Genomic DNA, 27,203 nt, shown 5'->3' with positions numbered 1-27,203 from the left:
GCAGCACAAGCGGGGGGGGGGCGGAGCTAGAGTGTGCGCACATGTGCAGTAGCTCCTCGCCCCCACATTCTCTGCGTATGCTCTGCGGGCTGTGTGGAAGGGGCCCGAAGCACGCCGCCCCTAGCCCTGGCCGAATGGGCTCTCTCATTGGCGGCCCGCTGCCTTATCCAGCCACACCAGTCAAAGGAAATCTCAGAGAACCAGAACCCCAGCAGGTTGTCAGTGAAACCCTGCAGCTGGTATGCTGATGTTTTCCACAAGGGAATCAGTTTAGAAGAAATAGATTGGGATAGGTTAGATGTCCAATGTCTGAAACAAATGGGAAGCATTGAGACAAATCATGCTGGCAATGTTCACAAGGCCACACAATGGATGGAGTAAGTGCACTGCACTTGGTCTATACAGTGTGCTGAGTATTTATATGCCATTGGTTAGAATAAAGTAGGAGCCAGCAAAAGAATGCTATTGAAGGTACTGAAAGGGACTGTGTATGAGTAGTTTGGACAAGGTTACTTTGTTTTTATTTGTTATTGATTGATTGATTGCTTATTACTTTGGTCTTGGTGCTTTAGGTCCAGGGTTCCTTCTATTTTTTATTTGTTAATTAATTATTTATTACTTTTTGTGCTTTGTTTAGTACTTTATAAGTCTTGATGCTAGGTGCAGGTCCTCTCAGCTTCCTTGAATTTTTTATTTGTTATTGAATGCTTATTTTTGTGCTTTGCTTAGTGCTTGGTACTTTAAATGTATTGCTTTGTTTAGTGCTTGGTGCTTTAAATTTACTTATGCTTCTTTACTGTTGTTGTGAAGGTGTCTAGTGCTTTGCAAGGTCCTCTCACTTCCCTCCACCCCCCCCCCGCCCCCCCATCTCTGGCTACCTGCGCGGATTTCTTAACTCACCGCAAGGTTTTTCTGTGCAGCCACAAGTGGCCACATACACTGGCCTAAGTTAGTTTGGAGTAACTTTTAGCTGTCTAAACTTGCTTAAATGGCCAAAACAGGCATAAGTTGAAAAAAAAGCTAAACAAAAAAAAACCTAATTAACTCACTTACACTGGAGCAAATTAAATGGGCAGAATTGCGATTTTTAAGATACTCCTAAAAAATCTAGTTGCTCCAAAAAAAAAACGGAGCAACTAGATTTTTGGGCCCGTAGAGTGGAGAAGATGAAACCCTTTGAAATCTTAATGTTGAATGTTCTGCTTTCTTGTTTGTAATTCTAAATGAAATAATGATTCAATTCACGCATTGGTTACTTTTCATGTTTCATGACTAATGAAACTAATACTTTCCCACTTAAAACATGAAAATACAGAAGTATAATTAATATATATGAGTTTCAGTACGTCACTGTTATCCAGGATTCAGTTGAGCTGCAAAGAAATATACAATTTTAGTTAATTCAAATGAAATTAAACCAAATTAGAATATCTTGGATAATATAGGCCTGGAAGCGCAAGTGCGGCAAAGTGGGAGCCCTTGTTCACCTGTGGTGGTGGACACGGACTCCATTCCCAAGTTGCAGGGAAGTGATCATTATAATGGCCAAGAAGGCTACCAGCACTTGCAAGATGCTTCAACGGTGCATGCCTCGATCTGCCCTTGAAAGGTGAAGAGGCCCATTGCCGCTGCGATTGATGTGATCTGAGGCATTTCCTGACAAAAGGAAAATTCAGCAAAAGAAAATCTTCAGCTCCAACAGAAGCTAGAAATCCTGTAAAATAAGGTAATTGATCCTCTCTGAGATTGATTACCTTTGCCTGCTAAGTGTTTGAGGCTTCTCGAACACCTAAACAGAACCTGTGCCAGCTCTTAGTTGGAGAGTACCATTGACGCCTTATAAGGTCAGAATTCCCAGAGTAGCCCAAGAAATCTCCTAGATACAGGCCTAGTGTTGCCAACTCTAGTCGGACATATTCTGGGAGGTTTCATCACATGGCTGTAAGGGTTGAGTTATTAGAAACTCATGGTATTTCCAGAGCAGCATTCGTATTTCATTCCTATCTTATTTTTTTCTGATGTTACGGACTTGAAATACAGAAGAACTTGGGGCCCGAAATTGGTGGCCATACCGTCCACTGCTGCTGAGTTTTTTCGCCATTCTCCCCTCGGTGACAGATTCCTCTTGGTCTGCTGCCGGCAAGAGGGGAGTACCGCTGGGAACCGCCCGCTGACAGCCAAGTCGTGTAAGTGACCTCCCGCCTGCTGAGCTGCCATATTGCTGCGGGAGGAAGTCAGCAGCAGCAGGGGGAAGGACCGTTGCGTGGAGGCAGGTCTAACCCCAAGGGTAAGTAAGAAGACCTGCAAAAAAAGGTTAGTGAACATGTTTTTTAAAAAAATGTCACCGTTTTACCTGTATGGGGTCCTCTGAGGGTGTTCTGGTGGGTTTTTTTGTGAAGATTTTTATTTTTCACTGTTTCCACCCACCCCGGGCCCGACTCAATCCTCGGAGGCACTTTGGCGATGATCGCCTTTGTCGCCGAGATTGAGAGCTCCCGCCCACTGCTGCCCAGAATGACGGAGTAAGCCGTTATTTTGCCGCCAGGCGGTACTGCCATCTCTTTCAGAGGGATCTTCCTGGCAAAGTACCACCCGGTCTCTCACCGGCCATTGGCTGTCCTTTGGACGGCACTTGGGCAGGCCTTGGCTTTGACCAAGTTTGGGCCCTTGGTTTGTTGTAGTTGAAAGGGCCAAATTTGCAATGTTGTGCTCATCTAATGTACCCGCAAATTCTGCCAGTGCACCACACTGAAGTATACCGCAACAGGGAATTTGTAAGTTCCAAAGACATGGATTGATATTGGAGGCTACACCCAGAGCATATATGGGCCTCATTACAGCCCCTACCTGCAGTCAATCCTATGTAAAGTAATCCCACAATAAATTCCACCTTTGTTATTCTTCTCCTCACTATTTAGTACTGTTCATCCATTTAAACTTAGTGAGGGGAATTTAACTTCCAAAATGGGTGATTTTGGGTCGGCTGGGATATTAAAATGTAACAATCTCAAATCCGAACGCAACCCGCCTCAAACCTGTCCACTTTCGGTTTTAACGGAAGCGGGACGAGGGGCAGGCAGGCGATCAACCTTCTTGCAGGAGACGCTTTGGTCATTTAAATATGCTGCATGCCTCAATTTTAATGTCCATTTTAAATTTAGCCCTAGTCAATCGGGTTTCCTGGGCCTCGGGAAACCCGGCAGCGAAAGGGAGTCGAGGACTGTTGGATCCAGCAGGTAAATGTCTTTCCACTTACCTGCTAGATCCAACGTACCTGCTTCCACGTCCATCACCCCCCCAGCCCCCCACCCATGAATGGACACCCCCTGCTGGGCCATGATTTTACACTTTCCCCTCCCACCCCCATTCTTCCAGATCCTTCCCTCCCTTCCCTGCATGACCCAGCTCTGGCCTCCGATCTACCACCGACTCTTCCAATCACTCCCCCGCCTACCCCCACCCCACCATTGACCTTCCGATCTCCCGACCTGACTCTTCCAATCTACAACCCCCTCCACAGCCCTTCTGATTGCCCCACCCACACCTCCAATCTGCCTCCAAGGCCACTGATCTCCAACCCCACCCCCCCTCCCTCCGAGGCCTCTGATTTCCTCCCCACTCCAGCTTTTCCATCCCTCCCTCCCTGGCTGGGACCTGGTGCCTAAAGCTTACCCATCTGATAGCCAGCTGCAGCCAGGAAACAGATGAAAAATGTTAATCAGGTCCTGCCATTAAATTCGGCAGGACCTGACCTGACCACAAAACAGCCATCCTGCTCCCTCCGAGCTAATATTGGGGCAAGTATGTCTTGTGTTTCCCACCTCTGGCCTTAATTGTTAAAGAGGACAGGTTACTAATCTGGAGGTTGTAAAAGCTAATGGAATATTGACCTTTAGTTCAAGGGGATTGGAATACAAAAGTGAGGCAGTGTTGCTTCAGTTGTGCAGAACCTTGGTTAGATCCCATCTGAAGTACTGTGTTCAGTTTTGAGCACCGCATCTCAGGAAAGATAAATTGGCCTTGGATGGAGTACAGCGCATTCATCAGAATGATACCGAGGATTAAATTATTAGGACAGATTGCAAAAAATTAGGTTAGACGGTTGAAGGATGCTCTAATAGAGATGGTAAAATGATAAAGCGATTCAATAATAGATTCGGAGAAATTATGTCCTCTGGTGAGGGAATCCAGAACAAGAACCATAATCCAAAAATTAGTGCCAAAGTAAGTAAAATCAGGAAGCATTTTCTTTACATAAAGGGTAGTGGAAATCTGAAACTCACTTCCCCCAAATAGCTGTGAATGCTGCGTCAATTAAAATTTTCAAGATTGAGATTGATCGATTTTTATTAGGTAAGGATCTCAAGGGATATGGAGAAAAGGTGGGTAAATATAGTTGAGGTACAAATCAGCCATGATGTAATAGAATGGCGGAACAGGCTTGAGGAATTAAATGGCCTACTCCTGTTGGTATGCAATCTTTTTTAAATTTCAAAACTGCAATTACTACCTTCAATTCACAGATTTCCAGCAACATCAGTATTTTGCTTTTAGTTCACTGAGATTACTGTGGTGGACTAGAATATGCCTACTTTATTTGACTCTTTGCTGAGATATTGTATCATCTGTTCCCATGTGTTGCAAATTTACAGTTCACACCAAACATAGTGCTATAGCACCTAGATGTACACCTTTGGTTTTGCTGCCTTTTAGCTGTCTTCAGTGGTTTTGCCTGCTGACTCTTTTGCCTTCGACTGCCATTGCTGAATTTTGCTCAATCTGCTCTGCTGCCCACTTCTTTCCATTTGAAATTACCTGATAATTTGATTTGAATCATACAAACAATGCGTCCTGTTGAAAGTCTGCTGTGTAATTTGAACCAATTAAATGGAATTATTGGTTAATTCAAATTACCACCCCAAATGGGTCTGTTTTAATTCAGCTTACATTGCTGAACTATCCAATTAAGTCTGGCTGGAAAAAGTCAATTATTTCCCCACAAGCATTTAATCAGACGAATGACCAGTGAAGCTGGATTTTTTTTGAGTGCTGTTGTGTGAGGGAGGATCCACCGGTACGCTCGCGGCCTTCTGCGAGAGGTGGGCGCCGGAAGGGCTGGAGTGCATTGTTACCCCCGGCAACCAAATTTTAATTTGAAATTATATGTTTTAAAGTTTAATTTGTTTTAATTGCCGGTTTCTTAGTGTCCCCCTCCCCTTTTATAGGGGGCACTTGTAAATTATGGTTTTAGAGCCCAAAAAAAAACAATTAAAAAAAACTACAAAAATACAAAAAAAACCAAAAAATAAACAAAAAAAAAGGGCTTTGGAAATGTTTGGAGTGTCCCCCAGATCGGGGGGCACGTGATTTAATGTTTATGTTTGCCCCAAAAAGAGTTGTGTGAGGGAGGATGCGCTGGCGACGTATTTCTTCCGCCAGCAATACAGCCTCAATTACGACACGCAGCTCCTGTTTGTGACCGCCGTCAGGTAAAAGACAAGAAGGCTGCCTGTCTTTTACCAGGAACTCATCAGGGTCTGGAACAAAGTTTCCACCAAGCGCAGCTCTCCACCATCTGGAGTGGCGGCTGTCCTGCAGAAGCCGCTGCTCATGAATCCATACCTCCACGACCGAGGTTTTAGGTGGCAAGCGGACGAGAGGGCTGTGGCTGGCGAGGTGATCAGGGACCTGCTCGATGGCGGAGGAGCGGGCTGGATGGCGCCAGACGTGCTGACACGGTGCCTAAACTGGGCCGACGTCCGCCGCGCAGCCGATGACATCGAGTCGCTAAAAACAGCGCTGGGCCCTGACTCCGTTAGGTGTGTCGAGGAGGCTCAAGCACATGGGGTGATCCCGTCCGAACTGACCCCCGTCCGGATGGAATTCCTCATCGGTGCCAAACCCCGGAACCTCCCTCGGGGGCCGGCGCCTCACAACTTGAGCCGCCTCGGGGATATCCCCTCCGTGCCTTTCAGTTCCGCGCGGAGGGGTTTCCTGTACGGGCTGCTCCTGCACACTCTCAACCTTGCCATCCTCGCCGGCCGTCCGGACACGCCATGGCGTACCATTTTGCCGTCCGGAGGAGGCGGGGGTCCCCGATGGAGTGCACTCTACGAAGGAGTCCTCCCACTATTTATCGGGGACTTGGCCTGGAGGGTGGTGCATGGAGCAGTCCCGTGCAATAAAGTTTTAAGCCGGTTCACAGGCTCCCAGGCTGCCTGCAATTTCTGCGGTCTGGAAGAGTCCGTGTTCCACATTTTTATAGAGTGTGCAAGGTTGCAGCCCCTGTTTCATTATTTAAAGGGGCTGCTCCTGAAATTCTGGCTGCACTTCAGTCCCACACTCCTGATCTTTGGGCACTCTGTGCGGAGGGGAGCGGGTAGATCCGAAGGCCTCCTCGTAGGACTGCTCCTGGGCACGGCCAAGGGTGCCATCAGCTGGTCCAGGCAGCGGGCGGTCGAGGGAGTCGTTCAGCCTGACTGCCTACATCCGGGCCAGGGTGTCCTTAGAGATGGAGCATGCGGTGTCCACCGGTACGCTCGCGGCCTTCCGCGAGAGGTGGGCTTCGGAGGGACTGGAGTGCATCGTTACCCCCGGCAACCAAATTTTAATTTGATTTTATATGTTTTAAAGTTTAATTTGTTTTAATGCCCCCTCCCCTTTTATAGGGGGCACTTGTAAAATTTATGATTTTAATGCCCCCCAAAAAAATTTTTAAAACACAAAAAAAAGGGCAGTTGAAAAGTGTCTGGAGTGTCCCCCAGAACTAATGTTTATTTTTGTCTCCTATCAAAAGAGTTGTGTGAGGGAGGAATGTTGGCCAAGACACCCAGAGAACTCCCTGCTCTTTTTTCAAAAATAACAGCTGTTTTTTTTCTAATGTCCATCTGAACAAGCAAATGGGAATTTGGTTTAACATTTAATTTAAAAGCTGGCACCTCTGACAATGTTTAATTCTCTAAGTACTGCACTGAAGTGACAGTCTAGACTATGGCCTCAAGACCTGGACTGTTGCTTGAGCCCACAATCTTCAGACTCAGAGGAGAGTGCTACTGAGTAAGCCAAACTGACGCTTACATAATGGTAAAATGGGATTTATTGTATATTCAAAGCAGCATTTGTGATTGCTCTGATTATATAAAACACACAAGCAGAAAACAAAAAGAATAGGTTTTGAACACAGACGTCCTATTTCTCAGAAATGCAGGAAACAATAGTATATGATGACGATTTATCATATGCAAGAAACACCTTTGTTTCTTTCTTTCCTTAGTATTTTATCGAGTTTTCAGTTTATCACTTTTGGATGTGAAGGTTAGGAGAATGGGAGATTACTACTAAAAGGACAAGAAATATTATATATAAATCCCTAACAGAGATATTCTCATTTGTTCCTGTTATAAAGCTGCCATTAGAGGCTCAAAGTCCACTAGCTGGAAAGAACTTCTTAGGTGCGTTCCATCTTCAGCTGGATGGAATTAACTACAGAGGTTTTGGAATTCTATGTCAATCCCAATATCAGTTTAAAGTTCAGTACCGGCTCATTGCAAATAAGGACATCTGCTTTTTATTTCTTTGCATCTTTGTATTTTTTGTTCTGTGGATCCACTAGTCTCAAACTAAAGTTTCCATCTCATTTTATCCCTCCCTAACTTGACTGGTTTTGTGTATTTCTTCCTAATTACAGGTTATAGTCGTAGGACACAGATGTGCTTTCCATTACAGTAACACTTTTTAAACCAACACCAATAACTTTATACAATCTGTGTCTTTGTACTTCTAGGTGTTGTTAAAGTGGATTATGGGGACGTGTCAGCCAGAAGAGGCCTGAGAGAAAGACTGAAGTGTAAATCTTTCTCATGGTACTTGGAAAATATTTATCCTGACTCCCAAATCCCAAGGCATTACTACTTACTTGGTGAGGTAGGAATCTTAAGCATTTTTCTTTCTCCTTGGTAATCGTTATTAACATGTTTCTTAGTAATAAATAAGGATTTTTCTAAAATTCTGTGAATTCGGGCAAAACACTAATATTGTTCTGTTCTGACACACTTGTCCCAGGACAAGTTTTGTACTTGATTCGTGTTCTGGCTTGAAATACATAGAATTACATAGGGCCCGAACTTGGTGAAAGCTAAGGCTTGCCCAAGTGCCGCCCAAAGGACCGCCGAGAGACCTGGCGGTACTTTGCCATGAAGATCCCTCTGACAGATATACCAGTATCGCCCAGTGGCAAAAAAACAACTAAGGCCATGAATCTGGGCGGCAGTGGGCGGGAGTTCCTAATCTTAGCGGCAAATGCAATCCTCGCCAAAGTACCGTCGAGGATTGAGTCGGGCCCTGGGCGAGCGGGAGGGGGGGACAGCTAAAAATAAAAACTTACACACAAAAAAAACCCACTGAAACAACTTTAGGGGACCCCATCCACATAAATCGCTGAAAAAAAAAATAAAAGAAGTTCACTAACCTTTTTTTGCAGATCTTCTTACTTACCGTTGGGGTTAGACCTGCCTTCCCCCTGCTGCTGCGACTCCCGCCCGCACCAAAATGGCAGCTCGGTGAGCGGGAGGACATTTACGTACCTTGCGGGCGGTTCCCAGCGGTCTTCCCCTCCCGCCGGCGGAAACTGGCATCGAGGGCAGACAGCCCAAAAAACTCGGCAGCAGCCAGCGGCAGTGGGCAGTAAGGCCACCAGGTTCTGGCCCATAGAATTTACAGCATAGAAACAGGCCATTCGGTCTATGCTGGTAGAAACATAGAAACATAGAAAATAGGTGCAGGAGTAGGCCATTCGGCCCTTCTAGCCTGCACCGCCATTCAATGAGTTCATGGCTGAACATGCAACTTCAGTACCCCATTCCTGCTTTCTCACCATACCCCTTGATCCCCCTAGTAGTAAGGACTTCATCTAACTCCTTTTTGAATATATTTAGTGAATTGGCCTCAACAACTTTCTGTGGTAGAGAATTCCACAGGTTCACCACTCTCTGGGTGAAGAAATTCCTCCTCATCTCGGTCCGAAATGGCTTCCCCCTTATCCTTAGACTGTGTCCCCTGGTTCTGGACTTCCCCAACATTGGGAACATTCTTCCTGCATCTAACCTGTCTAACCCCGTCAGAATTTTAAACGTTTCTATGAGGTCCCCTCTCATTCTTCTGAACTCCAGTGAATACAAGCCCAGTTGATCCAGTCTTTCTTGATAGGTCAGTCCCGCCATCCCGGGAATCAGTCTGGTGAACCTTCGCTGCACTCCCTCAATAGCAAGAATGTCCTTCCTCAGGTTAGGAGACCAAAACTGTACACAATACTCCAGGTGTGGCCTCACCAAGGCCCTGTACAATTGTAGCAACACCTCCCTGCCCTTGTACTCAAATCCCCTCGCTATGAAGGCCAACATGCCATTTGCTTTCTTAACCGCCTGCTGTACCTGCATGCCAACCTTCAATGACTGATGTACCATGACACCCAGGTCTCTTTGCACCTGCCCTTTTCCTAATCTGTCACCATTCAGATAATAGTCTGTCTCTCTGTTTTTACCACCAAAGTGGATAACCTCACATTTATCCACATTATACTTCATCTGCCATGCATTTGCCCACTCACCTAACCTATCCAAGTCGCTCTGCAGCCTCATAGAATCCTCCTTGCAGCTCACACTGCCACCCAACTTAGTGTCATCCGCAAATTTGGAGATACTACATTTAATCCCCTCGTCTAAATCATTAATGTACAGTGTAAACAGCTGGGGCCCCAGCACAGAACCTTGCGGTACCCCACTAGTCACTGCCTGCCATTCTGAAAAGTCCCCATTTACTCCTACTCTTTGCTTCCTGTCTGACAACCAGTTCTCAATCCATGTCAGCACACTACCCCCAATCCCATGTGCTTTAACTTTGCACATTAATCTCTTGTGTGGGACCTTGTCGAAAGCCTTCTGAAAGTCCAAATATACCACATCAACTGGTTCTCCCTTGTCCACTCTACTGGAAACATCCTCAAAAAATTCCAGAAGATTTGTCAAGCATGATTTCCCTTTCACAAATCCATGCTGACTTGGACCTATCATATTACCTCTTTCCAAATGCACTGCGATGACATCCTTAATAATTGATTCCATCATTTTACCCACTACCGATGTCAGGCTGACCGGTCTGTAATTCCCTGTTTTCTCTCTCCCTCCTTTTTTAAAAAGTGGGGTTACATTGGCTACCCTCCACTCCATAGGAACTGATCCAGAGTCAATGGAATGTTGGAAAATGACTGTCAATGCATCCACTATTTCCAAGGCCACCTCCTTAAGTACTCTGGGATGCAGTCCATCAGGCCCTGGGGATTTATCGGCCTTCAATCCCATCAATTTCCCCAACACAATTTCCCGACTAATAAGGATTTCCCTCAGTTCCCCCTCCTTACTAGACCCTCCGACCCCTTTTATATCCGGAAGGTTGTTTGTGTCCTCCTCAGTGAATACCGAACCAAAGTACTTGTTCAATTGGTCCGCCATTTCTTTGTTCCCCGTTATGACTTCCCCTGATTCTGACTGCAGGGGACCTACGTTTGTCTTTACTAACCTTTTTCTCTTTACATATCTATAGAAACTTTTGCAATCCGTCTTAATGTTCCCTGCAAGCTTCTTCTCGTACTCCATTTTCCCTGCCCTAATCAAACCCTTTGTCCTCCTCTACTGAGTTCTAAATTTCTCCCAGTCCCCGGGTTCTCTGCTATTTCTGGCCAATTTGTATGCCACTTCCTTGGCTTTAATGCTATCCCTGATTTCCCTTGATAGCCACGGTTGAGCCACCTTCCCTTTTTTATTTTTACGACAGACAGGAATGTACAATTGTTGTAGTTCATCCATGCGGTCTCTAAATGTCTGCCATTGCCCATCCACAGTCAACCCCTTCAGTATCATTCGCCAATCTATCCTAGCCAATTCACGCCTCATACCTTCAAAGTTACCCTTCTTTAAGTTCTGGACCATGGTCTCTGAATTAACTGTTTCATTCTCCATCCTAATGCAGAATTCCACCATATTATGGTCACTCTTCCCCAAGGGGCCTCGCACAACGAGATTGCTAATTAATCCTCTCTCATTACACAACACCCAGTCTAAGATGGCCTCCCCCCTAGTTGGTTCCTCGACATATTGGTCTAAAAAACCATCCCTTATGCACTCCAGGAAATCCTCCTCTACCGTATTGCTTCCAGTTTGGTTAACCCAATCTATGTGCATATTAAAGTCACCCATTATAACTGCTGCACCTTTATTGCACGCACCCCTAATTTCATGTTTGATGCCCTCCCCAACATCACTACTACTGTTTGGAGGTCTGTACACAACTCCCACTAACGTTTTTTGTCCTTTGGTATTCTGCAGCTCTACCCATATAGATTCCACATCATCCAAGCTAATGTCCTTCCGAACTATTGCCTTAATTTGCTCCTTAGGCAGCAATGCTACCCCACCTCCTTTTCCTTTTATTCTATCTTTCCTGAATGTTGAATACCCCTGGATGTTGAGTTCCCAGCCCTGATCATCCTGGAGCCACGTCTCCGTAATCCCAATCACATCATATTTGTTAACATCTATTTGCACAGTTAATTCATCCACTTTATTGCGGATACTCCTTGCATTAAGACACAAAGCCTTCAGGCTTGTTCTTTTAACACCCTTTGTCCTTTTAGAATTTTGCTGTACAGTGGCCCTTTTTGTTCTTTGCCTTGGGTTTCTCTGCCCTCCACTTTTCCTCATCTCCTTTCTGTCTTTTGCTTTTGCCTCCTTTTTGTTTCCCTCTGTCTCCCTGCATTGGTTCCCATCCCCCTGCCATATCAGTTTAAATCCTCCCCAACAGCACTAGCAAACACTCCCCCTAGGACATTGGTTCCGGTCCTGCCCAGGTGCAGACCGTCCGGTTTGTACTAGTCCCACCTCCCCCAGAACCGGTTCCAATGCCCCAGGAATTTCAATCCCTCCCTGTTGCACCACTGCTCAAGCCACGTATTCATCTGCGCTATCTTGCGATTCCTACTCTGACTATCACGTGGCACTGGTAGCAATCCCGAGATTACTACTTTTGAGGTCCTACTTTTTAATTTAGCTCCTAGCTCCTTAAATTCGTTTCATAGGACCTCATCCCTCTTTTTACCTATGTCGTTGGTACCAATGTGCACCACGACAACTGGCTGTTCTCCCTCCCTTTTTTTAGAATGTCCTGCACCCGCTCCGAGACATCCTTGACCCTTGCACCAGGGAGGCAACATACCATCCTGGAGTCTCGGTTGCGGCCGCAGAAACGCCTATCTATTCCCCTCACCATTGAATCCCCAATCACTATTGCTCTCCCACTCTTTTTCCTGCCCTCCTGTGCAGCAGAGCCAGCCACGGTGCCATGAACTTGGCTGCTGCTGCCCTCCCCTGATGAGTCATCCCCCTCAACAGTACCCAAAGCAGTGTATCTGTTTTGCAGGGGGATGACCACAGGGGACTCCTGCACTACCTTCCTTGCACTGCTCTTCCTGTTGGTCTTCCATTCCCTATCTGGCTGTGGACCCTTTCCCTGTGGTACGACCAACTCGCTACACGTGATACTCACGTCATTCTCAGCATCGTGGATGCTCCAGAGTGAATCCACCCTCAGCTCCAACTGCGCAACGCGGTCTGTCAGGAGCTGGAGGTGGATACACTTCCCGCACACGTAATCGTCAGGGACACCGGAAGTGTCCCTGAGTTCCCACATGGTACAGGAGGAGCATAACACCCGACCGAGCTCTCCTGCCATGACTTAACCCTTATATACACTTAAATTGGTGGTTATGCTCCACACTAACCTCCTTCCACTCTATTTATTTCATCTCACCCTATTAACATATTTTTCTATTCCTTTCTCCCTCATATACTTATCTAGCTTCCCCTTAAATGCATCTATGCTATTCCCCTCAATCACTCCTTGTGGTAGCAAGATCCACAACTGGGTTGAATTTAGATATTTTTATTTGCATTTATATATTCTTGAAATGTAGTAAATACATTAATGAATGTGTATCATCTAGAAGGAAAAGATAAAAAGACACGGTCTCCCGAAAATCCATAGGTTGCAATTCCAGTGGTTTGCAGGATGAGTGGGTGGGCACCAGCATTTCCTATGGTATTGTTCAATGGTAATATGTCAACAGTTGTCAGCATTCCCTGCCATGCCTGTAGGTGGTCCCATAGTAGGATTCTCATTTCAAACTGAACAATGAGCTGTCATGGCCCCTGTCACACCTACAGGTGGAACTCTACCACCACGTGGAGCTGTAGAGCCTCCGCATCACCCTACTACAGCTACACATCCCTTGTCACAGCCTCTCTGTCTGCGCACAGGTAAGTTTTACAAAATTAAATAATTTCTGTTTAAAACAATATATCTATATTATGAAAAGATAGAAATTTTTCTTTTGTACTTCGATCAATAGTCCAGATCTGTTCCTGTTGCTCTTACATCTTAGATTAAGGATTGAACCAACAACCTTTTGAGTTGGAGCTGAGAGTGCTGCCAACTGCGACAACCAAATGTATGATGATTTGCTTTTTGTTTTAGAATTGCAGTTTTGTGAGTGGGAAAAGCAAAGTACCACTCGGTTACCATGCAGCTATAAATCTTTTTACATTTCTCAAGCAGCTAACTAGCCATTTAACCACTACAAATATCAAATTTTGAAATCTAGCTGTGGCATACATTATATTTGTGCAAAATTTCTTGATAAAAATTGAGAAAATGGCAATTTCCCCATAACCCCCTGCATGTAGTCCACATAGCGGATACAGTAGCATCTTATGTTACTTAACTAGTAATCCAAAGATCTGGACTAATGATCTGGAAATATGAGTTCAAATCCAACCACAACAGCTGGAGAATTTAAATTCAATTAATTAAATAAATCTGGAATAAAAAGCTAGTATCAGTAATGTGACCATGAAACTACCACACTCTCGTAAAAACCCATTTGGTTCACTAATGTCTTTTTAGGGAAAGAAATCTGGTGTCCTTACCCAGTCTAGCCTATAGGTGACTCCAGACCCACAGCAATGTGGTTGACTCTTAACTGCCCTCTGAAATGGCCGAGCAAGCCACTCAGTTGCATAAGGTGACTCACCACCACCTTCTCAAGGGCAATTAGGGATGGGTAATTATTGCTCGCCTTGCCAGCGACGCCCACATCCTGTTAATGAATTTTTAAAAATGTAGATGTAGGCATTTGGTTAATGAAAATGTACAGCCCCCACCATCTATTATGGGCGCATTTGTACGAATGTGTTCTGCCCACTTCAGGCCAGTATAAGGCTTGAAGAAAGATTATTTTCTCTTTCTCCCTGTAACGAGCCATTTGCAGCTTGCCGAATTCCAGCCCCTTCAATTGAAACCCAAAAGATATCTTTTGGGTTTCAATTGAAGTGTAAGGCTTTCATATCTGCGATGGTGACTGGAAATGTCTGGAGAATCATAGGGCCCAAGTTTCGGGCCGCGCCTAAAACGGCGCAGCCCAGACCTGGACGCCCATTTTTCGCGCCACAAAGTGCGCCTAAAAAAAACGTACCTATTCTCCGGCTCCCTGCAGGTCCTCTGGAGCTGGGCGCAGCGCAGCATGAGCTGTGGGGGGCGGAGCGAGGTCCCTGCGCTGAAAACAGTGCAGGGACCTCTGCACATGCGTGCGACAGTGGGCGCGCATGTGCAGTAGCTCCAGGCGCCCAAAACTGTGGGAGGGGCAGGAAGCACGCAGCCCCTAGCCCTGGCCGAATAGCCTCACTGGGGCTGTGTGGATAAGGCTCCTCCCACCCGACCGGACCCGACCCCCGCTCCCCCCCCCACGACTCGACCTCTGCTTCCACCCGCCCCCCGCCCGGCGACCCGACCTCCGCTCCCCCCCCCGACACGACCCGACCCAACCTCCGCGCCCCCCCCGACCTCCGCGACTCTCCCCCCCCCCCCGACCTCCACGACTCTCTCTCCACCTCCCCCCCGACCTCCGCGACTCTCCCACCCCTCCCCCCTCCCCCCGCGACTCTCTCACCCCGGACCTCCGCGACTCTCCACCCCCCTCCCCCCCGACCTCCGCGACTCTCCCCCCACCCCCCTCCCCGGACCTCCATGACTCCCCCCTCGAGACCCAACGCCACCTACCTGTAAATCCAGCCCGAAGTCTTGGGCCCGGCCGTTCAGCCTCCTTCTCTCCCTTCCCCCCCACCCCCCTCTCTCCTTCCCTCCCTCCCGGCTCTCTCTTCTCTCCTCCCCTCCTCTCTCCTCCCCTCCTCTCTCCTTCTCTCCCTCCCTCCTCTCTCCTTCCCTCCCTCTCTCCTTCCCTCCCTCTCTCCTTCCCTCCCTCCCTCCTCTCTCCTTCCCTCCCTCCCTCCTCTCCTTTCCTCCCTCCTCTCTCCTTCCCTCCCTCCCCTCTCCTTCCCTCCCCTCTCCTTCCCTCCCTCCCTCTCCTTCCCTCCCTCCCTCCCTCCTCTCTCCTTCCCTCCCTCCCTCCTCTCTCCTTCCCTCCCTCCATCCTCTCTCCTCCCCTCCCTCCATCCTCTCTCCCTTCTCCCCCTCTCCCCCCTCTCCTTCTCCCCCCTCTCCCCCCCTTTCCTCTCCCCCCTCTCCTCTCACCCCCTCTCCTCCTCCCATCCCCCTTCTTCCCCTCCCCCTTCTCCCCCTCCCCCTCCCACCCCCCTTCTCCCCCTCCCCCTCCCACCCCCCTTCTCCCCCTCCCCCTCCCACCCCCCTTCTCCCCCTCCTCTCGCTGTCAGAAACACAGACACTGACAGACAGAGAGTGAGAGACACACACACAGACAGACAGAGAGATAGAGACACTGACAGAGACACACTGGGGGGGCCGTCCCAGCACGCTGTTGGAGGACTCCCGGTGCTGCAGTCGGTAAGTAGAATTTTTTTTATTTATTGATTTTTAAATTTTTAAAAAATTTTTATTAATTTTTTTTGATTGATTTATTGGTTGATTTATTAATGTTTTATCATTTATTATTGATGATGGCTCTTTATTTATAAAACTGAAGTGTTTAATGTTTGTAAACTTCCCTTTAAACCCCACACCCCCTCCATTCCCTACGCCTAATTTGTAACCTATGCCTGATTTTCTAAAGTGTAGACAAGGTTTTTTCAAACGTACAAAAATCTTCACTTACTCCATTCTAAGTTAGTTTGGTTCGAGTAAGTTTTCACTGCCTAAACTTTGAAAACAGGCGTAAGTGGCCAGACACTTTTGAAAAAAAAATTCTGTTCCAAAGTGAAACTGTTCTAACTGACTAGAACTGGAGCAAACTAAATGCCGAGAATTCAAATTTCTAAGATACTCCATTCTAAACCAGTTGCTCCAAAAAAACAGGAGCAACTCAGGCCGAAACTTGGCCCCATAGACTCTACCAGATGTTAGCTTTGCTACACATGTGCTTTTCATATCTGTTGAGGTTTCTGAGGTTGTGAAAAGCACTATATAAGCAAGTCTTTTTTATCTTGCAAAGTAAATATTTCCACATTTATTTATCTGGACATATCCAGTCACCGTTGCTGATGCGGGTTGGGGGCTGGGGTAGGTGAAATCTAGTAGCTAAAACCTAAGAGCCGAACCAGAGGTTCAGTGTTAAAGGAGAGGAGGCTATTGCTCGAGAGGGAGATGTGGATGGGCCAGCAGTGGGCCATTCATGCTCTTCCTGTTCCCTCGAAAATCTGTTAAAAGACAGAAACTTAGGCCGGAGTTTTCTCAAGGGAGGCGGGGTGGAGGCAGGAGGCCGGAGGTGCGCGGCAAACCTGGGAGGCCGGGTTTTCTGCAGCCCTGATTTGAATGTGAGGCCTGGGATTCCTGCCCACAGCCAGCCAGATTGAGAGGCTGGCTGGCTGTGGGTGGGTAGGCCTCAGTTGCTGGCGAGAGAGGATGTCCTGGAGGGTTCAAGGACAGAATCTATTTTGTTAGAGTTGCAAAACAATAGAGGTGTCATTATACTACTAGGCATATTTTATAGACTGCCAATTAGTGGGACAGATATAGAGGAGCAGATTTGCAGGGAAATTATAGAGAGGTGCATGAACTGTAGAGTAGTGATAGTGGGGGACTTCAACTAACCAAATCTAGACTGGGATAGTAATAGTGTAAAGTGCAGAGAGGGGGAAGAATTTCTGAAGTGTGTTCAGGAGAACTTTCTTGATCAGTACGTTTCTGGCCCAATGAGGAAGGAGGCATTGCTGGATCTGGTTCTGGGGAATGAGGTGGATCAAATAGAGCAAATGTCTGTAGGGGAACATTTAGGGAACTGTGATCACAGTATCATACGGTTTAGATTAGCTATAGAAAAATCCAGGGAGCAAGCAAGAGTAAAAATACTTAATTGGAGGAAATTTCAGTGGATTGAGAATGGATCTGGCCCAGGTAAATTGGAATCAAATATTGGCAGGTAAAACTGTAATTGAACAATGGGCTGCCTTTAAAGAAGAGACAGTCAAGGTACATTCCCACAAGGTGAAAACAAGGGGCAACCAAAGCCAGAGCTCCCTGGATGACGAAAGAGATAGAGTAAGATGAAGCAGAAAAAGGGGGCATATGACAGATGTCAGGTTGACAATACAAGTGAGAACCAGATGAATATAGAAAGCTCAGAGGGGAAATAATAGGGGCAAAGAAAGAGTATGAGAACAGATTGGCAGCTATAGGGAATCCAAAAGGCTTCTATATGCAAATAAATAGTAAATGAGTCGTAAGAGGAGGAGTGGGGCCAATTAGGGATCGAAATGGAGACCTACGCATGGAGGCAGAGGGCGTGGCTGAGGTACTAAATGAGCACCTTGCATCAGTCTTTACCAAGGAAGAAGATGCTGCTATGGTCATCGTTACAGAGGAGGTAGTTGAGATACTGGATAGTTGATAAACACGAGGTACTAGAAAGGCTGGCTATAATTAAAGTAGATAAGTCAAGAGGACCAGATGGGATGCATCCTAAGATGCTGAGCAAATTAAAGGTGGAAATTGCAGAGATACTGGCCATAATCTTCCAATCGGGAAGGGGCCGAGTGTAACGTAGCCAAGTTTGCAAGTTTGCTGATGATACAAAGATGGGCGGAAAAGCAATGTGTGAGGAGGACACAAAAAATCTGCAAAAGGACATAGACAGGCTAAGTGAGTGGGCAAAAATTTGGCAGATGGAGTATAATGTTGGAAAGTGTGAGGTCATGCACTTTGGCAGAAAAAATCAAAGAGCAAGTTATTATTTAAATGGAGAAAAATTGCAAAGTGCTGCAGTACAGCGGGACCTGGGGATACTTGTGCATGAAACACAAAAGGTTAGTATGCAGGTACAGCAAGTGATCAGGAAGGCCAATGGAATCTTGGCCTTTATTGCAAAGGGGATGGAGTATAAAAGCAGGGAACTCTTGCTACAGTTATACAGGGTATTGGTGAGGCCACATCTGGAATACTGCGTGCAGTTTTGGCTTCCATATTTCCGAAATGATATACTTGCTTTGGAGGCAGTTCAGAGAAGGTTCACTAAGTTGATTCCGGAGATGAGGGGGTTGACTTATGAGGAAAGGTTGAGTAGGTTGGGCCTCTACTTATTGGAATTCAGAAGATTGAGAGGTGATCTTATCGAAATGTATAAGATTATGAGGGGGGTTGACAAGGTGGATGCATAGAGGATGTTTCCACTTATGGGGGAGACTAGAACTAGAGACCATCATTTTAGAATAAGGGGCTGCCCATTTAAAACTGAGATGAGGAGAAATTTCTTCTCTGAGGGTTGTAAATCTGTGGAATTCACTGCCTCAGAGAGCTGTGGAAGCTGGGACATTGAATAAATTTAAGACAGAAATAGACAGTTTCTTAAACGATAAGGGGTTATGGGGAGTGGGCAGGGAAGTGGACCTGAGTCCATGATCAGATCAGCCATGATCATATTAAGTGGCGGAGCAGGCTCGACGGGCCGTATGGCCTACTCCTGCTCCTAATTCTTATCTTCTTATGTTCTTATAATCCTCCTCGGATATGGGACTTGTGCCAGAGGATTGGAGAATTGCAAATGTTACACCCTTGTTCATACAAGGGTGTAAGGATAAACCCAGCAACTACAAGCCAGTCAAATTAACCTCGGTGGTGAGGAAGCTTTTAGAAACGGTAATCGGGGACATCCAAAAGGCGTTTGATAAAGTGCCACATAATAGGCTTGCCAGCCAAGTTGAAGCCCATGGAATAAAAGAGACAGTGGCAGCATGGATACGAAATTGACTAAGTGACAGGAAAGAGAGTAGTGGTGAACGGTTGTTTTTCGAACTGCAGGAAGGTATACAGTGGTGTTTACCAGGGGTCGGCACGAGGACCATTGCTTTTCTTGATATGTATTAATGATTTAGGGCCTGAACTTGGTGAACGCTAAGGCCCGCCCATTTCTCAGCGGTCCCCGGGTGGAACGTACCTTTTTGCCGCCTGCTGACGCTGGGGCCAGTCGGGAGCAAGTTTTGCCGTGGTTGTGTCGGCAGCAGCAGCAGGCAGCGGGAGTCGGCGGTCGGGAGCGGGTGTGAGCAGGCGGCGGCAGCAGTAGGCGCTAGGTGTAGGCCTCTCGAGTTGGCAAACATTGGAGGCCGTGCAGCGCGCATGCACGAGACTTGGGATTTTTTTTGTAGTTTCCTCTGGGCAATGACATCACTTTTGTCGTGACTGGGGCTGATGGCACAGCTGCGCATGCTCATAAAAGCTGTGCACTCACTTGCACCTGCCAGTTGGAGAGGGGTCAGTTTTGGAGAGAGAGATACAAATTAATCATCAGCCATCCATCAAGGAAAGTAATAATGAGTGCAAAAAAAGCTTCCAAGAATTCTGATGGAGCCAAATCCAGAGCTCCCTGGTTTAATGATGAGGAGCTGGAGGAGCTTGTATGTGAGGTGGAGTGCCGGTATAAAGACCTCACCCGGGATGGTCGTGGCAAGCCTCCACCACCCCAATATAGACGCATTTGGAGGGAGATTGGTGAGGCCGTCTCCTCAGTGGGCAACATTGTGTGGGATAGAGACCATTGTCGGAAACGATGGAACGATGTCCTGGCATCAGCAAGAGTGAGTAAACATGTATTGGACCACTCCTGTGCAACTCCAAAAGGTTCTGTGCCAGTTGTGTCTGTGTGTGTGAGTGTGTGTGCTGCATGAGCAAAAGGGGCAAAGGCTGCAACGTTTCTTTCTGCAGAAGAAAAGAACATTCAAGGCATCAAGCCTGAGTGCCACGGGAAGGGGCCCAGCAGATGTCATTGAGTTGAGCAGCTTAGAGGAGCGTGCCTTGGCATTGGTGGGTGACCACCGCCGTGCCACCACAAAGGTTGATGCAGATCCCGTGCTAAAGCATGGTCAGCTTATACTAAACTCCGGTTTGCATCACACTCATGTCATGAAAGGTCATGCAATGTTAAGTCAAATGCCTTTTAATGCACAGTGTGTCGGCCCATTAACGGTGTGCTCATGTAGCAATGGAACTCCTTGAAGTAAGAATGTGAAGTGTAACGGCTCACATGTCAGTTTGACCAACCCAGCCCCCAGCCACACACTGAAATGTTGTCCTCTACTTGCAGATGTTGAATTTGACAGCACTGAGCAATGTACCCCATCCACCTCTGTCACACAAAGGTCGAGTGTAACACCAACATCTCCCACCCCGACGTTGTCACCAGCCCAACACACCAGCTCCTTCCTCCAACACCCCTTCCCCGCCCACCTCAAGATCACCCATAGCCACCACACCCACCTCCACCACCCAGAGTCACAAAGACCAGGAGGGAGAAGTGCCAATCTTTGAACCACTTGAGGTCGAGGAGGTGGAAGAGGAGGACTCCAGCCTCCTGACAAGTGTGTCACCTGTCCAGCCAACATCGGTGTCGGGGTCCGACTTCTTATGATTCGAGTCGGACGAGGCAGGAACAAGTGCTGGGAGACGCAGAGGCCCTGCTGGAAAATCCACCGAGCCGCAAGCATCCAGGGTGATGCAAAAATCCGATGAGGATGGAGGACGGCTCGCAGCAATTCAAGAAATGGTCCAGCTGTCGAGGACAAGCGTGAAACTAGGTCACAATGTGCTGCAGACCATGGTTGGGATAGCTGCCACCTTTGTTGAGCAGCATACTGCTAATATGAAGCGGCTCATTAGTGCGGTGGAGTGCAACACCAACTCTGTTGAGGCGATGAGGCAAGCGATGGCTTCTGGCCATGTCATGCAATCTCCCGAGCCCACACCATCGAGGCCAACAGATCCCGAGGAGCCAGAGATGTTGGCGCCTTCACTCACACCCCTACATTCTCCCAAAACCAACACGTCAGCAGCGCTCCGGCTGCCCTCCTGCACAACGTGATGGAGCAGATGTGGTGAGGGACAGGGGAGCAGCTCGCTGTGGTGAAGGCAGACCCATGAAGAGTACGATGGGCCTCACATCGAGGAGGGGAAGAGAGGTGGTGGTGGTGGGTAGAGGGTTGGGTGTTGGTGCTGGATATATTCTTCACTCCTCATTAAGTTGTGGCTGTTGTTTCACATGGGTCGTTGTCAATGCCATCAGCAGACCGGGGCCATTAGAGAGAGCAGCGTGCGGTGGCCTGGCCTGGAAATTGGCACGGTCCCGGCCTGCAAGTCCATCAGCAGGCCGGGGCCATTAGAGGGAGCAGCGTGCGGTGGCATGCCATTTCAGGGAGCAGCTTGTGCTGCTGCAGGAGGGCAATGGCTGACTGCAGTGCGGGCAGGTACAGCAGGAGTTGCGAGGTCGGGGCGAAGGAGCAGCAAGAGTTCGTTGAGGGATGTGATCGGTGCCCAGGAGAGATGAGAGTTCGGGGCCCAGAAGAGGCGAGGGCCCAGGGGCAGCACGGGCAAGCCCACAATGCAATATGTGTGCACACTAGGTCTGTGCAGCAGAGCTGGTCTCCAGTCGTCTTGGTTAATCCTTGCCACTGGACCATGACCTACCTCTGTCAAGCCCGTGTGGTGGCTGGGGTACAATGGCCATCACACATTAAAAAAATCCATGCACAGACATCTTTCCACCCTTCAAGATGTAGTTCGGGATCTGGAATATTAGGTCCTTCATTGAATCACCTGTGAATTCATCCCTTTTCGGCGTGGAAGCAAGCCATCCTCGTTTCGAGAACTGCCTATGATAATGATGATGGTGATGTCAATGTCACTTGACTGGTCTCGGAACACCTGTACATATGTTGGATTCAATTGTTTGCATGTTCTGTCACTTTGGCATGCTGCACTATTCAATACAGTCACATTATTCACCTACTCTTGATCAATGTCTCATTTTTACATTGTCTGGGGTGCATTCTGAGAAAATTACAAATTTCCTTCAGGTGTACTGCTGCATGAGGAATCTCTTGCCCTCCACAAATGATGCGAATGATTAATGGGTTGTGTCATCAGGTGATTGTGATATGACAAGTAAGGGTCATCAATGCAGGAAGGCTGCCATTCAACGAGAGACAGTCACGCTACTTGCAGGCACACATTAAAGCTTGCACTTCAGTCCACTTTTTCTTAGGTCCACCATCGCGGCGTCCCACACCTGATATCACATGTTCCTCAGTGACCTTTTCAGTCCATTATATATCTTTTTCCGTCTTCTATACTTGAGGTGATGCTGTTCTCACTATCAGATGCTGTGACCTGCCAGAGCATTACATGGTCGCATTTTCACCTTTCTTTCCTCTGACAGAAGCATTTTCTCCTTTTTTTTTCTCTGACAGGAGCTCTTTCCTCTGACAAAAGCTCAGACCATCTGTGCATTCATATTCTGTCAATAACTCTGTTCCACCTGCAATGGTCTAAAAACTCTTGTAGGGCATCTCCATTGAGCCTTTACCATCTCTCAGAACTCATTGCCGCTTCCTCCACCACACCTTCCCTTTAAAGGGGTACTTCTCATTTACATGTCTGAACTCATTCTGTGCAGCTTAAGGTCGGTCACATAACTAATTCTGAGCCTCTGATAATGGTGCAGCATATGGATGCTACCCGAGATGTGCAGTGCTGCAACACTCTGAGCAATTCTCCCTGCCACCCGATTCACAGCTAGCTCAGACCACCTTTTTGCCAGCGATCCTTCTGGCGGACGGGAGCACAATCTTAGAGGATCGTGCACAAGGAATATCCCTGTTTTTGAGCCTCCGGCATGGACAGGAGGCAGGAAGTTGTGCCGGCGGTACTTCACTGAGGAATCTCCTGCTGGACGGTACCTGAGGAATATGTTTAAGAAAACAATTTTCGGGCAGAACCTCAGTGGCTGTGAGCGGAACACTCACCACGTTCGGGCCCATAGACTTGGGTGTACAGGACACAATGATAAAATTTGCAGATGGCACAAAACTTGGAAGTATAGTGAACAGTAAGGAAGATAGTGATAGACTTCAAGAGGACATAGACAAGCTGGTTGAATGGGCGGACATGTGGCAGATGAAATTTATCGTAGAAAAGTGAGAAGTGATACATTTTGGTAGGAAGAATGAGGAGAGGCAATTTAACCTAAAGGTTACAATTGCACGAACAGAGAGACCTGGGGGTATATCTGCACAAATTGTTGAAGGTAGCACGGCAGGTTGAGAAAGCGGTTAAAAAAGCATATGGGGTCCTGGGCTTTATAAATAGAGGAATAGAGTACAAAAACAAGGAAGTTATGATGAACCTTTATAAAACACTGGTTCAGCCTCAACTGGAATATTGTATTAATTATGGGCACCGCAATTTAGGAAGGATGTGAAGGCCTTGGAGAGGGTGCAGAAAGATTTCCAAGAATGGTTCAGGGATGAGGGACTTCAGTTATGTGGATAGACTGGAGAAGCTGGGATATTCTCCTTAGAGCAGAGAAGGTTGAGAGGAAATTTGATAGAGGTGTTCAAAATCATGTGGAGTCCAGACAGAGTAGATGGGGAGAAACTATTCCCATTGGCAGAAGGGTTGCGAACCAGAGGACACAGATTAAAGGTGATTGGCAGAAGAACAAAAGGCGACGTGAGGAAAAACTTTTTTATGCAGCGAGTGGTTAGGATCTGGAATGCACTGCCTGAAAAGGTGATGGAGGCAGATTAAATTGTGGCTTAAGGGAATTGGATAAGTACCTGAAGGAAATAATTTGCAGGGCTATGGGGAAAGGGCTGTGGAGTGGAACAGCTAAAGTGCTCTTGCATAGAGCCAGCACAGGCTCGATGGGCCGAATGCCCTCCTTCTATGCTATAACCATTCTATTATTCTAAGATGCGAGGATTTGGTCCGGGGGAGAGATCGCATTGTCGGGGATTGGGAGGCGCAGGGTCGAGGTTCGGTATGGTCGGAGATGGAGGGAGGACAGGGGGCCGCTAGTGGGGGGTTGGCCAGAGGACTGGCAATGGTCAGCGATCAGGAGGGGTTAGAGGATCAGCAGAGGATCGGGGATCACAAAGCAGCATCAGTCACTCCGACCTGCCCCCACTTCCACCCCGCTAGTGATGGCTACTCCGAGCCGACCGCACTACCGCCCCAGTGATGAGGCCACTTCCGTCCCCACTCCAAAAACAACCACAACCAGCTCAATTTCTTTGAATTGTCCGCCCATGCATTGGGGCGGACAGAAGACTTGGAAAATGGTAGGTGCGACTCTTTTCGGGCGGTGGGCAATTCCGGCCGCACAGAGTGCATACTACACCTAGTGGCACCTCAAAATTGCATGGGGGTTCTCCAACCACATCGGGTCCTGATTTACATATTATAAAAAGGCTGGGTACCTCGGCTACCCATGTGAACGCCCCAACGAAAATGCCAGTGGGTAGATTGGGAGTGGGAATAGGGCACTAAGTTCAGTGCCATGATTTTGGGAGTGCTACTTGCCCTGTTCTTGCATGGAAAGATTGTCAATGTTCTTCCATTTATAGCATAGCATTCTCAGTCAAAACCCTGCTACTCCTTCAAGGACAAGGATCAGCCCTTCAAAGATCTCTTGCTTGCTGGATTTCCCTTCCTCCAGCCAATTGTGCTCCTAGTCCAGCTTTGTATGCATGTTTTCATACGCTGGAGCCTATTTGAACACCTCACCCTCGATATATCCTAAGTAAGTCCATGGTTGAAACATTGTGTAGTTTTGGGCTACACATTATAGGAAGAAAGTTGAGACAAATTAAACAGTATGCAGAAAACTTCTATAAGACCCGAAAATGGACGCGGGAATCACGATGCAAGATCAGTCTGCACCCTTTGAAAGGAATGCAGGCAGCATGTAAACTTTGTGCTGCCTGCTAATTATAATGATAGCAGTGCACAACCCAGCACTGAGTGCACTGCTGACTGGCTATGTGCTCAGCAGGGGGGCTGAAGTTTGCATGAGGATAGCTTTATTTAAAGCTAGCCTGCACCTCTTAAAGGCAGTCTGCACCTCTTAAAGGTGAGCTGCCTTCTGGTTATCAAAATTTTAAAAATGCTTCAGCACAAACCAAAATGGCTCAACAGGCCAGGGAAAGGGCACCCAGGTTCTCGGATGCAACACTCGAGGCCTTTGTGCAGGATGTGAACATGCCAAAAGAAGTCCTCTACCCACGGGGGCAGGAGGTTGTAAGAAGGATGTGGGACCAGATTGCTGAGGTGGTCACTGCCAGCAGTTTCACCTCCAGGATGTGGCTCCAGTACCGAAAGAAGTTTAATGACCTCACACGAGTGATCAAGGTCAGTGAATGCATCTGAGGCTCTAGGTCTGGTCAGCCCAAGGAAGACCGCAACTACAGCTCCCAGAACTGCGAGCAAGTGGTGTTCCCAATGGCCTTCCTTTAAGAGCCAATGCCTTGCAAACATCCAGCAGCACTTCCTGCACACTTTAATGACTTGTTAAATGTCTTACATCAATCCACTACTCAAATAAACGATAGGAACCAGTGCAAAACCAAAAAACAACTTATCTCAAATTTGCATGTGTTCCTTTAAATTGCACTGGTGGGTGTTCATCGTGCAGCTGAATGCACGTTCTGCTGTGTGTGTTTAGAAGAGGGCGTACAGTGGAATGGTGACGTCCAAAATGGCAGGTCATGCATCAAATCAGCATTTCACGCTGATTGACGTCACAATCTGCTTCATTTGAATTCTTCCGGAGCACGCAGGCAACGGCCTTGCTATCACCTTTCCCAAGATGGTGGCCAGCGCGTGCTGTACCAGAAGCGTGGCCATTTTTTTCCTTCAAACTAGCCATAACAGCCGCGCTAAGCACAGGAATCTCAGACTCACTAGTATGCTGCCTTTATGAGGAAATCTTCTCTTCATAGGCAGTCCCTGGGAGTTGAGGATGACTTGCTTCCACACTAAAATGAATTCTACAGTGACTGATGAGACCAATGTGAGATCTACCATCTGTGTGACAGGTGGGGCAGGTGGTGGTTGGAGGGACGGCTAGGTGGGATACTAGAATTGTCGTACGCTCCTTCCGCTGTTTGTACTTGGCTTCCGTGTGCTCCCGACGAAGAGACTCGACGTCTTCGGTGCCTTCTCGGATGCTTCTCCTCCACTTTGTGGGGTCTTGGGCCAGGGATTCCCAAGAGTCGGTGTGGATGTTACATTTTTTCAAGGAGGCTTTGAGGGTATCCTTGAAGCATTTTCTCTGCCCTCCTGGGGCTCGCTGTGACGTAGCTCAGAGTAGAGTAGAGTGCAAGTATCGGGCATGCAGACAATGTGACTCGTCCATCGAGCTGATCGTGCATGGTCAATGCCTCAGTGCTGGGAATGTTGGCCTGAGAGAGAATGCTGATGTTGGTGCGCCTATCCTGCCAATGAATTTGCAGGATTTTGCAGAGGCAGCGTTGGTAGTACTTTTCCAGTGCTTTGAGGTGCCTACTGTACATAATCCATGTTTGTGAAGCGTATAGGAGGTCAGGTATCATTACGGCTCTGTACACCATAAGCTTGGTGCCGGGTTTGAGACCCTGGTCTTCGAACACTCTTTTCCTCAAGCGGCCAAAGACTGCACTGGCACACTGAAGATGGTGTTGGACTTTGTCATCGATGTCTGTCCTTGCTGATAGTAGGCTCCCAAGGTCTCGTCATGGATCTTGATAATCGGGGAGCAGTAGTGTTTGGCGGGGGCAAGTTGGTAGAGAACTTTTGTCTTACTCATGCTTAATGTAAGGCCCAGACTCTTGTACTCTTCAGTGAAGGTGTCAACGATGGTTTGGAGTTCGGACTCCGAGTGTGCACAA

The 27,203-nt window shown here is 47.5% G+C and overlaps 1 protein-coding gene across 1 annotated transcript in view; it reads left to right on the top strand.

Annotated features, from left to right (window-relative positions):
- The window catches only part of galnt13 (polypeptide N-acetylgalactosaminyltransferase 13), an 899,812-nt gene that overhangs the window by 749,071 nt on the left and 123,538 nt on the right, over positions 1 to 27,203 (top strand). Inside the window, exon 9 of the mRNA XM_070875629.1 lies at positions 7,784 to 7,923. Coding sequence (XP_070731730.1) covers positions 7,784 to 7,923 — 140 coding nt within the window. The remainder of the gene's footprint in view (positions 1 to 7,783; positions 7,924 to 27,203) is intronic.

The sequence above is a fragment of the Pristiophorus japonicus genome, chromosome 3, assembly GCF_044704955.1.
Source record: "Pristiophorus japonicus isolate sPriJap1 chromosome 3, sPriJap1.hap1, whole genome shotgun sequence".
In the NCBI taxonomy this organism is placed as follows: domain Eukaryota; kingdom Metazoa; phylum Chordata; class Chondrichthyes; family Pristiophoridae; genus Pristiophorus; species Pristiophorus japonicus.
The sequence above is the reverse complement of the archived record's forward strand: the minus strand, read 5'-3'. Positions and strand labels throughout refer to the sequence as shown.